Genomic DNA, 14,324 nt, shown 5'->3' on the forward strand with positions numbered 1-14,324 from the left:
TGTGTGTTTTGTCTCCAAGTGTGTCTGTGCCCAGTGCCTGTTAAGACCAGAAGAAACTGTTGGGCCTCCTGGGAACTGGGGTTAAGGATGGTTGTGAGCTGCCACATGGTTGCTGGGAACCAAACCCGGGTCCTCTACAAAATCAGCAAGTTCTCTTAACCACTGAGCCATCTCTCCAACCCCGAAATTCTTATAAAGACTATCAATGATCACAACCAGATATATTTTTTGGTAAGAAAGTTGGGAAATGACCTACAACATGGCAGGTGGTCTTGGCGACCCTGGTATAGTGAAAGATGTGAAATAAATTCTTCTTTACATGCCACTGCATTATGAAATTTATTGCATAAGCACAGTTTCTAAGAAATTTTATCTAAGTAGAAGAGATAAACAAAATATATACTCTTTAACTTTGTTTTTTTTTTTTTTTTTTTTTTTTTTTTTTTTAAGATTATTACTCTAGTTCACCTGGTCACACAGAGAAATGTCTTCAGGGTATTTTTGTTGTTGTTGTTGTTCCCAAGCTCCTTTTCAGTCTTGATGACTAATTTTGTATTTTGTGGTGAGGTTTCAGTTTGCTTTTTCTGAATCTGTGTTTCTCCCAAACATACTACAATAAGCACCAGGCACAAATGGGCTGTCACACAGTGTGTTCCTGGGATCCTTCTGGGCTTGTCTCAGGTGGTTACCATCTCCATAAAGGCTGCATCTTCTCAGTCCACCGTCAGGAGCCCTGCCACTCTGCAAGTGAATGTTCCCAAGTCCTGTCCATCATGACGTAGTCTCTGTACCATTCAGAGAGTATAACCAGGAGGGAACATAATGATAGGAATTGGGTGCTCATAGTCTTTTTGGGGAGAGCTGGAGGGGCAGGATCTACGTAGGCTCTCTGGGACAAGACCAAGATAACCCATGGGGCACCTGTCCCATTGCTCTGGAATGGGACATGCCTTTGATCCTCAATCAGGAGGCACTAGTCATTATTTCTGTGGTCATAGGTCTTGCTGACCTTGCAACAGTTAATTGCCTCTTGACAGCCAGGAAACTAAAACATGTGTTTTGAGTTCTTGTGTTCTCGTTCCAGCAGGAAAATAACCGGAGGAGACAGAACATAGCTCATTGGTTGAAATATCAAGATGGTTTGATTAAGAGGTCCTCAATGGTCTTAGGCGTTTGAATGTTTAGTCAAGAGCCGTGTTGCCATTTGGGTTGAGGAGTATGTCATTGCAGGGAAGAGTAAGGGACATTGTGACATCTAGAGTTTGCTCTCTGCTCCCTGCTCGCAGTTCAGATGTATGCCCTCAGCTTCCAGCCATAGCCACCACGCCTCTACTCTTCCATCACGGATTATCGCCCTGGAACTGTAAGCACAAACACACTCATTTATAAGTTGCTTGGTCGTGATGGTTTAATTACAGCAATAGAAAAGTAGTCAGTTCAGCACATTGGATGGTCCGGAATCTTAGCTGCAGGAAGTTGACCCCTGAAGCTCTGGAAAGAATTAACCAAAGGCTTTGAGAAAGGCAAAAACCGGTTTGACATGTCTTCCTAGTTCTTCTTAGTCCCCTGCTGACAACACACCGTAGCTAGTGATTTATTTAAAACAGTTTCCTGAGACTCAGTATGGTGGGCTCCACTTCTCAGTGTATTGGTGATTGCATCCCTACCATCCGATCACTGCGGGTGCTTCTGAAGATCAGTTTACGGCTCAGCTCTCCTGCAGAGCGTCCTATTATTTTTCTCGACATGACATCGCTCCATAGACACCTCAAGAGCATCCTACCTACAGTCTAACCTGATCTTTCCATCCCTAGATCCCAGCGCTGTGGTCTCTTTCCACAGATGGCCTTGCTCACCTGTGTGAGTTGGAGTTCTTGTTAGCCTGCACTGCCTCGTTTCCCCTTCCCGCCATACTGATTATCACCCTAATCAGCAACAGACTGGTTACTGTTCCTAAGTGAGATCCATGGCTGTCTGTATCTCCACGATTCCTACACTGCTTCATGCGGCCATTCCCTGTAGTAGCATCCAGTGAACTGCAGCAGACCCTGAACTGGTTCTATGTGTCCACTCACGTTAACCCAGTCTTCATGGTGCTTATAAGACTCCATGGATGGGCTGGAGAGGTGGCTCAGGGATAAAGACTGTGCACTGCTCCAGCAGAGGACCAGAGTTTGATTTCCAGCACTGTGTCACGAGGCTATGGCTACAGCTCCCTGGGAATTTATGCCATCTTTTGGCCTCCGGGGTGTTGGAGATTGGTTCTAAGGCTTTGATCCAGTCGGGAATCTGAGTGTCCAAACATTAAAGGTCATTGTCCACAGTTGGTTTTTGATCGATGCCAGTGGCCAATGGTTGGTCAAAGGGAGATGGGGCAGGACTCTAAGAGTTTCACAGGCTACAACAAACGGGGGAGGAGAGGGAGAGAGAGATCGCCATGAAGTGGTGGGAACGGATGGATGCTGCAGGAGACAAAGCTAACTAACCAACCATGTGAAATTTCGGGTAAGTCGCCACAGCCACTGGCCAGTTAGACCTAGGGTAGCAGGCAGAGGATTGGAAGGGCCCAGCCACTGAGCTAGATGACATACTAACAATAAGCTAATATGTGTGTGTCTTTCACTCGTGGATCCAAAGATTCCCGGGGTGGGCGGCTGGAAGCAAGACCTGCAGGAAGGAACATAAAGTGCAGAGTAGCTAAAACCTCACGCTGCACTAGGGCACTTGCACTTACATATGTATGTGTATACACACAGGTTTTAAAAAAATCTCCATTTTTTTTAAAACCCTTTGATGGCTTCTCATTTTCAAATCATTAGCACGTTTTACAACAACCTACATGTCAGTATACCCACCAGGAGGCACACCTGAAGTTAGACTTGCAACACTTCCCCTTGCCCCCGTGACTGAGGGTGTCCTCACACAGTGAACCCAAACAAACTCTTCCTTAAACTGCTCTCCTCAGCAGAAAAGCAAAGGCTACCTCTGGCCTTTGGGCTTCCTCTTCTGATCCTACTTCCGTATTTGTCCCCTGTGATAGCACGTCTCCTTTATCAATTTAGAATGAGCCTGGCCTATGTCCTCCAGCCTAGTCTCCACATAAGCTACCCCCGGCCCTCTACCCCCTGGCCCTCAGAACACGCCTCTCATCACTCCTAGAAGTTTTCCTCTAGACCCTCACATCAGTTACCACTGGTCACTCCCATATTAACCACACTTCTCACTTCTGTTTCCTGAAATTTGAATAAAATACTAATTATCCCACCTTTGTCTCTATGGGTTGATTGCAAGGCTGCAGGTGGAAATAATGTCTCAGCATTAGTCTCCAGCATCTACCGCAATGCTAGGCAAATGGCAATATTGTAAAATTTAACACTGATTACATAACAGTACTGGGCACTGTTCCAAGCTCCTCTTGTGTAGTAGTCGCCCATTTAGTTATGACAAATTTGGAATGTAAGCCTTATTGTTGTCTCACTGTACAGATGTCAAATTAGTCAAGAATGATGTAGGGAGTTGCTAGGATAACATAGTGGAGACCAGGACTCGAACCAAGCAGTTCGGATCTGCTGTTTGTACTTTTACTGATTATATTTTATTAATCTTAATGTTCATTAACATCATGCCCTTCAAAGTGCTTGCTGACTCATGAACAAATTCACTGTTATAAAGCATGTCTCTAAGGAAGGTTAGTTTACTCACAGAGAAGGAATCCTTCTGATAGATCCTTTGAGACAGGATCTTGCGGTGTAGTTAGTCCAGGCTAGCCTCAAATTTGCAGTTCTCTAGCTTCAGTTTCTCAGTTGCTGACACTTATATGTGTGCACTAACATATCCAGATAAAACAGGTGTCACTTGTACAAGCAACCTTGAGTAGATAGTCAAACCCAAAAGAGAGAATCTGTCTAAAGGTGAATACTGTTAGTAACTCATTCCAGTTGATATAACATGTCTCCTGAGGCTCATAAAAACTTAAGAGAACTGTGCTTAAAAATATGCATATGTTTATACATATGTATTTAAGAATACTGTATTAGTCAGAGTTCTCTAGAGTCACAGAACTTATGGAATGTCTCTATATATTAAGGGAAATTATTGGAATGCTTATAGTCTGCAGTCCAACTAACCCAACACTGGGCAGCTGTGAATGGGAAGTCCAAGAATCTAGGAGTTGCTCAGTCCCATGAGGCTGGTTGTTTCAGCTGGTCTTCTGTAGAAGTAGGTTCCAACAGATGTGCTGGCAAGGAAGCACAAGCAGGCGAAGAAGAGTGAGTCATCTTCTTCCAATGTCCTTATATAGGCCTCCAGCAGAAGGTATGGCCTAGATTGGAGGGTGTATACCACCAAGCCTCCGCCTAAAACTAAGCTTATCTTTACTTGGAATTCAGAGTTCTGTCGCCTGCCTCTTTAAAGACACGCACCTCCTAGCCTGGGCCTAAGCTTTTCATGACCACCTATGCCTCAGATCCAGATCAAAAGCCTGTGTCTTCCAGCCTTATGATCTGGATCACAGGTGGGCCCTCTGTTTCTGGATTGTAGTTCATTCCAGACAGTCAGGTTGACAACTGGTAATATCTTTGTAGGGACTAAAAAGACCTTTCTGTGTTGCCTGAATCAATCTAAGAAAATGAGCATTAGGACCCAGGTTTAACCTTCTGTTAAATAATAGGAGCTAATTAGTTTTTAAATTTTGCCAAGACTACTGTGGACTGTTATTTATGGTGGCTATGAAGAGTCAAAATACAGTATCTAGGGCAGGAGAGGTGACTCAGCTTTTGAGAGTGCACCTGGTCTCCATGGGTAAGTTACACATATACACAGGCACTCATCCGTACACATAAGATAAGGAAATCATTTAAAAATACATAGAATGTAAAGTTGGGCAATGTTCTCTTTCCTGGTTTAGCTCTAATATTAACATGAATGCTCTCACCTGTTCCCACTTCCATATCTAACAGCAAAAGTTAATACTAGACAACTGGTAGAAAGTTGAGTAGTGTGTGACGTTTGTAGAGTTCTTTGTACTACAACAAAGACACCAATAAATACCAAGACACAGGTCACATAAACAGTATGCTAGTTTTTTAGGGGCAGGTGATTCAGGAGCAGTATTGATGTCCTAATAGTAATAAGAAGACTAATTCTAACAAGCTGCATGTGTTCTTAGATTATCCATCATTTAAATTCATCTTATGGTTACTGCTCCTTCCCTTATTTCTTTCTCTTTTCTTTTCTCTCCTCCTCTTCCTCCTCTCCCCTTCTCCTTCCCCCCTTCTTTGACATAAGGTGTCACTGTGCAGAGGTGGATGCACTAAAGCTAGGTTGGCCCACCCTTTATACCTATCCTTTCTGAGGACTGGGATTAAAGGCATGCATTACCACCATGTCTGGCTTGTTATAACACACACACACACACACACACACACACACACAGAGAGAGAGAGAGAGAGAGAGAGAGAGAGAGAGAGAGAGACTTAATTTTTTTTTAGTTAACACTAAGAAGCATTTAACTTCAGTGGTAAGTAACATAAATAGGAAGAAGTTTCTGTAGCTCACCCAGCTCAGGGTTCACATGAAATCATGGTGAGTGGATAAGCAGTCTCTTTGCATGTTGCTGGGAGCTTCTCCATTCTCTCCTGTAGACTGGCTGACTACAATGAGGATGCCTGCGCATTTTAGTAAGAGGCATCTGCCCAGCTGTGAAGTGGTTGTTTAGCCAAGGAGCTTGTCCACAGAACAGTTCTTAGGCAAACGCTAGATTGTCAGACTCTTGAATTTTCAATTCAGAATAGATGTGCAACACTATCCAATGGACTGGTTATCAAACACAAGTTTTTAAAAAACTAAATTAAACCCACAAGCTGTCTTTCAAACTGTATATATTTTGTATTCTTCAAAATGTCCATTTCAAAATAATTTTTGTGGCTAAAAGAATACAAGGTAAAAGTAAATTAGCATTTGTTTTGAAAACAGTTTAAACATTTCCATCTTACCAGGCTCTTCATGACTGAAGATCTGTGCCATAGGTCTGCCTTCTGAGAGCTCTTCTGGGATGGGGTAGGGTAGTGTGCGGACTCTGTCTAGACCATCAATTTCTTAAACTGTGGGTTGTATGTCCCTAAAGGCTCACGTGACTGACTGTGGGATTGGGAAAAGCTTGACAACAGCAAAACTGTTTCTGGATGTGCAACAATCAAATATAAATCCAAATCAAATGAGTGGTGAGTGCAAAGATTTGTGTCGTGTGGGGGCTCACTGCGCTGCACTGTGGGTTATCACTGTAGCCTGGGTTCTGAACACGGTGTGTGCACTTTGTCTCGCCACACGCAGAAGCCTACTGATGCTGCCCCAAACACCTTGGCTCAGATGTGAGATCTCGGGGTTATGAACTGCAATGCTTTCTTACTGTACAGTTTTCTAGTCTTTTAAGAGATTACTTTTCATTATGTATACTTGTTAGGGTCTGTGCACATGAGTACAAGTGCCCTCAAGAGGCCGAAGGCATTGGCTGTCCCTGAAATCAGAGTTACAGGCAGATGTGAACAGCCTGCCATGGATGCTGGGAACAAAATTCAAGTCTTCTGCAAGAGCAGTATGTGCTTTTAACCGCTGAGCCATCTTTCCTGCTGCTAGACTGCTACTTTTAAAAGACATAAAGCCTTAATTAAGGAAACAAGATAGTATTTTCCTACAATTGTTTCTTAGCACGAGTCAAATTTATACATCTTTGGATTGTATTGTATTAGAATTTTTTTACTTTAAAAATTGCAGTTTGGGTTACTGACTTGATTTTAATTAAAAAAAAATCACTCAAAAAATGTCTGGTGATTGGGATAGAATTTCCAACTATTTTTGGAATGCTTCCAAACTTTTTTTTTTTTTTTGCCACTTTGCACTAGGTATTTATATAACATGATTCTCAGGATTAGTAATTATAAAATCAAAACAGCAATCAACTACAAAAAAAGTTGACAATGTTGTGTTTAGCAGCATAGATAATTTTTATGTAGAAATGAACAAGCAAATCTATCTCATTTGTATACAAGCTTGCTTTTGTCTTAAATGGATAAGATTTTTGGTCTGCTTGCTTTTTTTTCAAACTTCATTTTTAGGTTAGGATACAAAGTAGCATTCAAAGAAGGAAAACAAACTTTTTTCTTTTTTTTTTAACGATCAGTCAATGTTTGTTTTATACCTATATACCCAGAGTGGCATAAAAATTTCTCAGGTGTTGGGGCAGCGAGTTGAAAAAGTTTAATAAGCTGTATTCTAGACTGCCCATTTTCGACATTTACTTTCCAGGCAGTCTATTCTAGACTGCCCATTTCCAGACATTTACTTTCGTGGCAGAAGTATCAATATGTGCTTTGTTTCGCGTGGAGCTTCCTAGAGATTTAAATTCAAGCAGCACCATAAGACACAATATAGTTTTTTTGTTTTTTTGTTTGTTTTTTTACTGCACATCCATTTGTTTTGTTTGCCCTTCCCGTTCCTGGATACCCTGGCAATGAGCTGAATAGCTGTCAGCAATTTGCCTGGCATTTTTCTCATTAGGTACATGCTCTCCTAAGTGATGAAGCTAAAACTAGTCCACGAGAATGTGGCAAACAGATTTGGTTTGAGTTTGAAATGAACCACACCGTAGATACAGCACGCGAATTCCACGCTGTTGGAGCAGACATTTCGTTTCTACCCTTGATTACTTGTGCCTGGCACAGATTTTCACTGGAACTCCTTTGCTTTTGAGCGAGGTGTGTTTCCTTCTGCTGGGCAGGAGGCAGCCTTGGAACAGCAGGCAGAACAGAGCGTGCGACCGCAGAGGGCGGAAGGAATCCCCAGCAGACCAGACGGACACGCCCTGCAGCTCTCCCAAAGAGCGGTCTCTCCTTCCGGATAGCCAGGCTCCAAGGCAGCCTGCAAAACCCTTTTCTTTCCCAAGGCAGACTAGACGCCCTAGGCGAGCCAAAAGCCGAGTCAGCGGCCCCACCCACTCGCCTCCAACGGACCGGGGTCGCCTTCCCGGTTCCCAGCAGCCCCCGCGGAGGCGCCATCTGCATGGGGCATGCTGGGAGTCAAGGTACCCAGCGCTTCATGACTCTCTTCCGTTCGAAATTCCACTTGGAACACCGTGAAGGAGCCTCGTAGTCGGCGCTCCAGCCCCGCACTCGCAGCTCCAGGGCCCCAAGAACGACGCCCCTCTCCCGGCGCCGCGCACCGCGTCTCCCGCAAAGAGCCCCACTCCGCCCCGAACACGCTCTACAGAGATTGACAGCAGCGCGGTGCAGGGAGCTGCGGCCAAGTAGGAGGTGCGCAGGCGCAATAGCTCAGCGCTGAGCCCGGTTAGGCCTGGAGGGCGGAGCCAGCACGAGGGCTCCGGGCCGCGGGGGCGCGCACGTAGGCACGTAGAGCCCGTCACGTGGGGAGCCGAGGATCGCAGTGCGCGTGGCCGCGGCGGCTGGTGTGGGGTTGAGTCAGTTGTGACACCAGGAGCTGCTGACCCGACAGGCGGCCCTCGGGACCCGCGGCCCGGCAGCAGGCGCGGAGCTTCGGGAATCGTGAGCCTGGCCCCGTCCTAGAGCTCCGCGGAGCCAGCGCTGCCACCGTCCCCCGCCCCCGCCAGCGAACCGCCGCCGCGGGCGCGCCCCCGCTCTGCGCTGTCTCCTATGGCGTCCGCCTCCGGGGCCATGGCGAAGCACGAGCAGATCCTGGTCCTCGACCCTCCTTCAGACCTCAAGTTCAAAGGTAGGCTGGCTGGGACGCGCCCGAGCGGGGCTGGGGCCGGCGGGCGGCGGGGTGGACGGGCCGTGCTCCCATCCCCCACGCCCGGGCCGAGCGTCGGAGCCGCGGCCCCGCTGCGTCCCTCTGCCCCGCGCCTCGCTGTCCGCCACTGCCGGGCCGGGCTGCGGAGGGGAGGGGAGGGAGCCGGACAGGCACCGTGGAGGGCTCAGCCTGGCGCCGCCGCCATCTTGCGGCCCGCGGGGGCGCCGCGGGAGCCCGCCCGCGCCTTGCCCGCTCGCCCGCCCGCCCGCATGGCGTCCTTGCTCCAGGGCGGCCGCCGCTCGGTCGGGGCTGTGCGGGAGGGCGGCTGGGAGCAGGAGCTCAGGGGTCTGCGGGCGCCAGCGGGCAGCGTTCGGAGGCTTTGGGCAGGCGCGGCCCGCGGGCGAGGCGCTCACAGCGGCGGCCTCGCCCGGAGTCTTCCCGGTCAGGTGCGGGACTCGGCTGAGCCGGGAGACCCAGCAGTGTCTGGCTGGGACTGACCCCAAGTCTTGGCCCGGCTCCAGGCGCGCAGCCGAAAGCTGTGCGTCAGCTGGGGCGTGCACGGTCGTAGGTTAATGGTAGTGGGTCCCTTGTGTCACCTCGACTTGTCCCTAGGTACGAGGACCCAGCCCTTGTGCTCCTAGTCCCTGAGCTCACTTGTCTTTTTACTGAAGAATTCTCAGGGTTTGTGACCCTCTTAGGTTTGCGGTTTCCCAGCATACCCGGAGAAAGCTGATAAGGTGCCACACAGCTTTGGAACTGTTGACTTTGGAGCGTTGACTTGGGATAGACAATCAGGCTTGGTGTTCCTTGTTCAGATCCGAGGCCTTTTGCCTTCTCAGTGAGTAGGAAATGAGAGGTTACACGGAACAATTTACTATGTTTTAAGGAGTACCGACAGAATGGAGCTAAAAAGAAAAACGGGATCTTTATCTTTAAATATAAAGTGGGTCATCCCCCACTCACCTTTGAAAGTTAATATCTTGTGTTTTAATTTCAGGAACTGATGAAAACAATTTTCCTTAGGCACATATCGATTCCAGTACTAAAAGAAAAAGTAAACCCATTATAGTAATGTAAGAGTGAGTCCAAATGAAGGTACCTGAATTGTTTTGTGGGAACAATTTAAAATAGTTCCAGGCACTTAAAGATTTTATATTTTAAGTAGTTTTAGGGCTTATAAACATTTGATATTCTGCTAGTAGCATGCCCCGCAGGTGTTTCAGCACATTCACAAGTTTCTTTTTACTAGACAAGAACTTGATTGTGATTGTATGGCAGCTCTAATATCTTTGGAATCGGGTTGTGAACCACGCTTATAATCCCGGCATTTTGGAAGTTCAGGAACCATCCAGAGTTTGAAATAAACCTGGGTTGCATGGGAGACACTAGACAATATCTCAGAACCTCGGGGAGTTTGAGTGCATTTTGATTTTGTTGCAGCAAATTTCTGTGTTGCCTGATTTTTTTTTCTTTTCTTTTCTTGGAGGGGAGTGGTTTGCTGAGAGTCCTTAGAGTATTTGTACTGTAGTAGCCATCGGTAGTGGACGCGATTTAATGTACATTTTTACGGTATTCTGTGTAGTTTGCTTTTCCCCTGTTGACAGTGTAAGAGCAAATTTTCTGTACTACATAGCCATGTGTGAAAAGTCTTTATGAGACAGGTTTTAAAAACCACGATTGTGCAGTATCCATGTAGATCACTTATTTTTGATGTTAAAAAATAATAACAACCGTGTTTATACAACAGGCTATGTGTTACCAAAAAATGATCCCAGTAGTACTGAAAAAGGGCTTATACTCAGAGGCCAGAGCATGTCTGTGGAAAGAAGCTTCTTTCTGTAGGACGCTCCTGAGGGAAAAGGATCTATCTTTTCAAGTTGCTTGAGGAAAGTAATGCAGAGGGAATGGTTGGGTAGATCCCGAGGCGAGAAGCTGATGTGAATAGACTTAGATGCCCAGTTAGTTGTTCAGAGACTCCTGGAAAGGTAGGAAGAGATGGGAGAGGATTGAAGTAGGAGTTTGACATTTGGAGTTTGACGCGTTCCTCCTTAATGTTACTTTGTTAGTCAGAGATAATTTGGTACATTGGTAGCCCTGTACTAAATGCACAGCTCTACTCTAAGTGGGGGATTTAGAACCACAGTGTACATGATCTTTTGGTTGACCATATCAAAAATTATCTAGCTGATCTTTACATGTGTTTCATTTAAGTGTAGGTTGTTTATACATTTTCTTTTGCAAAATTACTTGATTATTTGCTAAGTTTATTTGAATTATTTGGATTCAACATTGGTTTTTTTTCAGGAGTGACTCAGCCATTCTGAGATTGATAGTTTTTCTTTAATATGAATGACTTGATAAGTATCATTATTTTGCAGTTTTATCTCAGTCTTTTAGTCAAAATTCTTAACTAGTTTTATATATATATATATATACATATATATATATATATAATCTTTTATGATTGTAGAATGAGTTCTAAAGCAGACCTTTTAGTGCTTTAGTGTATAAGAAGATTTATTTTGGTTGCTTAAATCCTAGCAATACTTTGACCAATAATTTAGGTTTGAAATTGGATATTTCATAGAAAAATCTTTGGTCCTTAACGTTTAATATATTATAAAATTTGTTTATTGTTTTGTGTATCATTTTACTTTTCCCAGCTGTTGACAGTATTGGAGGGAAGTTTGAAGAAGAAATTTTTGCAAAATAAAGAATTCCAAGTGTGTGCTTTCTTATAATGGTCAGGGAGAAGAGGAAAACTGACTGAACTCCTTGTGTTGAGGTAGCTCTTGTTAGCACCTGAGGAACGAACAAGGAGCTGTGCTGCCACTGTCAGCCAGCAGTCACACCCCTTCTGTCTGAGCCGATTTCTAATATCCCAGGCTGCCTTTGGACTCCCAGTACAACCAGGAGAATCTTGAATGCTTTTTAAATATAATTTTTAAAAACGCTTTGTTTGTGTAAGTCTTTTCTTGTATGGGCATGTGTACGTACACTTGCCCTTGGGTCCTGAGTGCTTGTGGAGGCCAGAAGAGGGTGTCCACTCCTTAGGAATTGGAGTTACAAATGGTCATTAACTGCTGTGTGGGCTCCTGGAATTGAACCTGGATCTGTGTAGCTACCACAGCTGCTGTGAATGTGCAGGGGCCATGTGGTCCCCAAAAGACAGCATCTGTCACAGCACTCTTCCCTGCCCTCCTGCTCCTAGATTCTCTTCACCTCCTCTATGATATTCTCCAAGCCTTGGGCGTGTGGCCCATTTAGGGCTGAGCACTCGCTGACACCAATCTTAGCACTCTGGGTCCTGAATTAATTACTGCTCATTACAAAAAGATGCTTCTCTGATAAAGGTTGAGAGTAGCACTTATCTATGGGTATAAATGTAGTGTTTAGAAGACAAGTCAACAGCATGAACATGTTGTTGTAAGACAATAGTGGTGGGTTCTACCCAGGGCTTAAGATCTCCCCAGAAGCACTCATTTTTCCCCTCCTCTGGTTTTTTCGTGATGGGCTTTCTCTGTGCAGCCCTGGCTGTCCAGGAACTCACTCTGTAGACTAGGCTGGCCTTGAACTCAGAAATCCACCTGCCTCTCCCTTCCAAGAGCTGGGATCAAAGGCATGCGCTACCACCGCCCGGCAGCAGCAGTCTTTTAACTAGGTTTAAAAGGTATCAGTCCTTCTTGTGGATGAGATTTCAAATACAATTAGAAACTGATTGGTGACCTTTATATTAGTCATGCCACTATTATACCAATGGGCTTAGCTTGCCTTACGGTAGGTTGGCATTGTAGCAAGGCAGGGTCCAAGGTTGGGTAATCTTTTGATATATCTTCTTCCTAAGTGGCCTGCACAGCATCATGAAATATAGTAGGGAGCAAGTTTCTCAATCAGCTCCAGATTGGTTTCTCTGTGTTTTGCATGTGTCTAAGACCTTGAATTTTTGTCCTTCCAAGTGTTGGGATTATTGATAAGTACCACTGTACCTGAGCATCTTTAAATAGCATGTCATTAAGAGAAGCACAAGCACTGAGGAGTACTAAGTTTTGGGAGGAATAATTTAGGAAATACTACATAGTTCCAGAAGATGCTTTTATTCTACATAACCTACATCCAAACTCTGGTATGGTCATTTCACAAACTTCCTTAAAATATAATCCTTAGCCAGTTCTTACAGGTTGTAAGATATCTCCTTGCTCTTGGAGTAAGGTTTTGTTTGTCTTTTTGGTATGTGTATCTTGCTATAGTTGACTGCTTTCTTTAACACTTGTGTGTCAATACATAAACACACAGGCTTTCTTCCCTGAGAAAGATTTTGTTTCTGTGAATTCTTACTGGTTGAGGTCAAATCCCTCATGGTTCATTCTTAGACCATTTTCTAGCATATTTTTGTTCCTCGTGTTTTCAGTCACTGGCTTCTTCGAACCAGAGTGTCTCTTTCAAAAAGTTAAGTAGACAAAGCTAAGATGTTTCCTAACCCTCTGATGTGTTTGTAAAGTGTGGTATGGTGCGGCGGGGGGGGGGGGTGCCTTAGCAGTCCCAGGGTCGAGTATAGAGTGAAGTTTATGTGGGAGCATGGGAAAGGGGGGTTGAGAAGAGAGTGGACAGAGAAAGAGGAGGAAAAGGCGAGAGGGAGAAAGGGGTCATAGAGAGGGACAAGAGGCCAAACAGTTCTTTCTAGAGCCAGCCAAGCCCACCTGGCTGTTGCCATCCTGGTCTTTTGTGTCATTTGCATTCAGACCTCTTGGAAAAATAGTTCATGTTTGTAGTATTATTTAATAAATCCTGTGCGCAGTGTTGCGTCTCCCCTCAATGTTTTATGTTCCTGAATGATAGACACACAGCCTTTATATTTTAGTACGCCTTAAGCAGCACAGTAGCTGGGCAGCTGCCTACCCTCCGTGCTGTTAGAATCCACTTCCCACCGTGACTCTTGAGTTCCTGCTTAGTAATTCCCATGTCACAGCTCTGCTGCTGCTGGGCCTTGCTCCACTGGCCCTTCACATGGCAGCTCCGCCTTCCTGTCCTGCATGCCTCATGCATAGTGTCAGTCACTCCATCCTCCTCCTCCTCCTCCTCCTCCTCCTCCTCCTCCTCCTCCCTTCTCCTCTCCTCTCCTCTGGGGGGGGGGGTCTCATGCCAGGGAAACTTAAAACCCTGCCTCTTTCTCTTTTCACCAGCTATTGGCTTTTGGCATCTTTTATTTACCAATCAGAATTATATGTGCAAACAGTTTTGGGGAACACAACATCAGCATACAAGCGTCTACATGTGCTCCTTTACCTTCTTCACCTCCAAGTTACTGTAGTCACACTTCTGTCCTCACTACTTGATTGTCTCCTGCGTTGATCATTTCTAGTATATATATAACTATCATTTACTACTACAGAAAGTAGTATAACTCTTGGAAAAACTTGAGTTTCACTATGCCCCCTTCCCCCAAGTCCCATGTGTGGCTCCTTCCTTAGATGTTAACTGTTTCAGAGACCCTGACTTGCTTTCAACATCATTGTTCCTTATTCAGACTTACTAGGTTTTTTTTTTTTCCTCAACTCCATATGCCT

At 45.2% G+C, this 14,324-nt stretch overlaps 1 protein-coding gene and 1 long non-coding RNA gene across 4 annotated transcripts in view; one reads left to right on the top strand and one right to left on the bottom strand.

The window, feature by feature from the left end:
- Positions 1-411: 411 nt before the first annotated feature.
- On the bottom strand, positions 412-8,230 carry LOC127692252 (uncharacterized). 2 transcript variants are annotated; one of them, XR_007979431.1, is made up of 2 exons: positions 5,994-8,230; positions 412-1,361 (listed from the first exon to the last, which is right to left on the bottom strand). It is a non-coding gene; the product is annotated as an uncharacterized LOC127692252 (long non-coding RNA). The 2 variants fall into 2 exon arrangements; XR_007979432.1 differs by having other exon boundaries at positions 5,557-8,230.
- A 214-nt stretch (positions 8,231-8,444) lies between these two features.
- Positions 8,445-14,324, top strand: part of Vapa (VAMP associated protein A) — a 35,471-nt gene continuing 29,591 nt past the window's right edge. The window contains exon 1 of one of the 2 annotated variants that reach the window (XM_052192427.1): positions 8,445-8,742. In XM_052192427.1, coding sequence (XP_052048387.1) covers positions 8,664-8,742 — 79 coding nt within the window. In that variant the 5' untranslated portion in view covers positions 8,445-8,663. The remainder of the gene's footprint in view (positions 8,743-14,324) is intronic. The other variant, XM_052192428.1, reaches the window with a different exon arrangement.

The sequence above is a fragment of the Apodemus sylvaticus genome, chromosome 9, assembly GCF_947179515.1.
Source record: "Apodemus sylvaticus chromosome 9, mApoSyl1.1, whole genome shotgun sequence".
Classification (NCBI taxonomy): Eukaryota; Metazoa; Chordata; class Mammalia; order Rodentia; family Muridae; genus Apodemus; species Apodemus sylvaticus.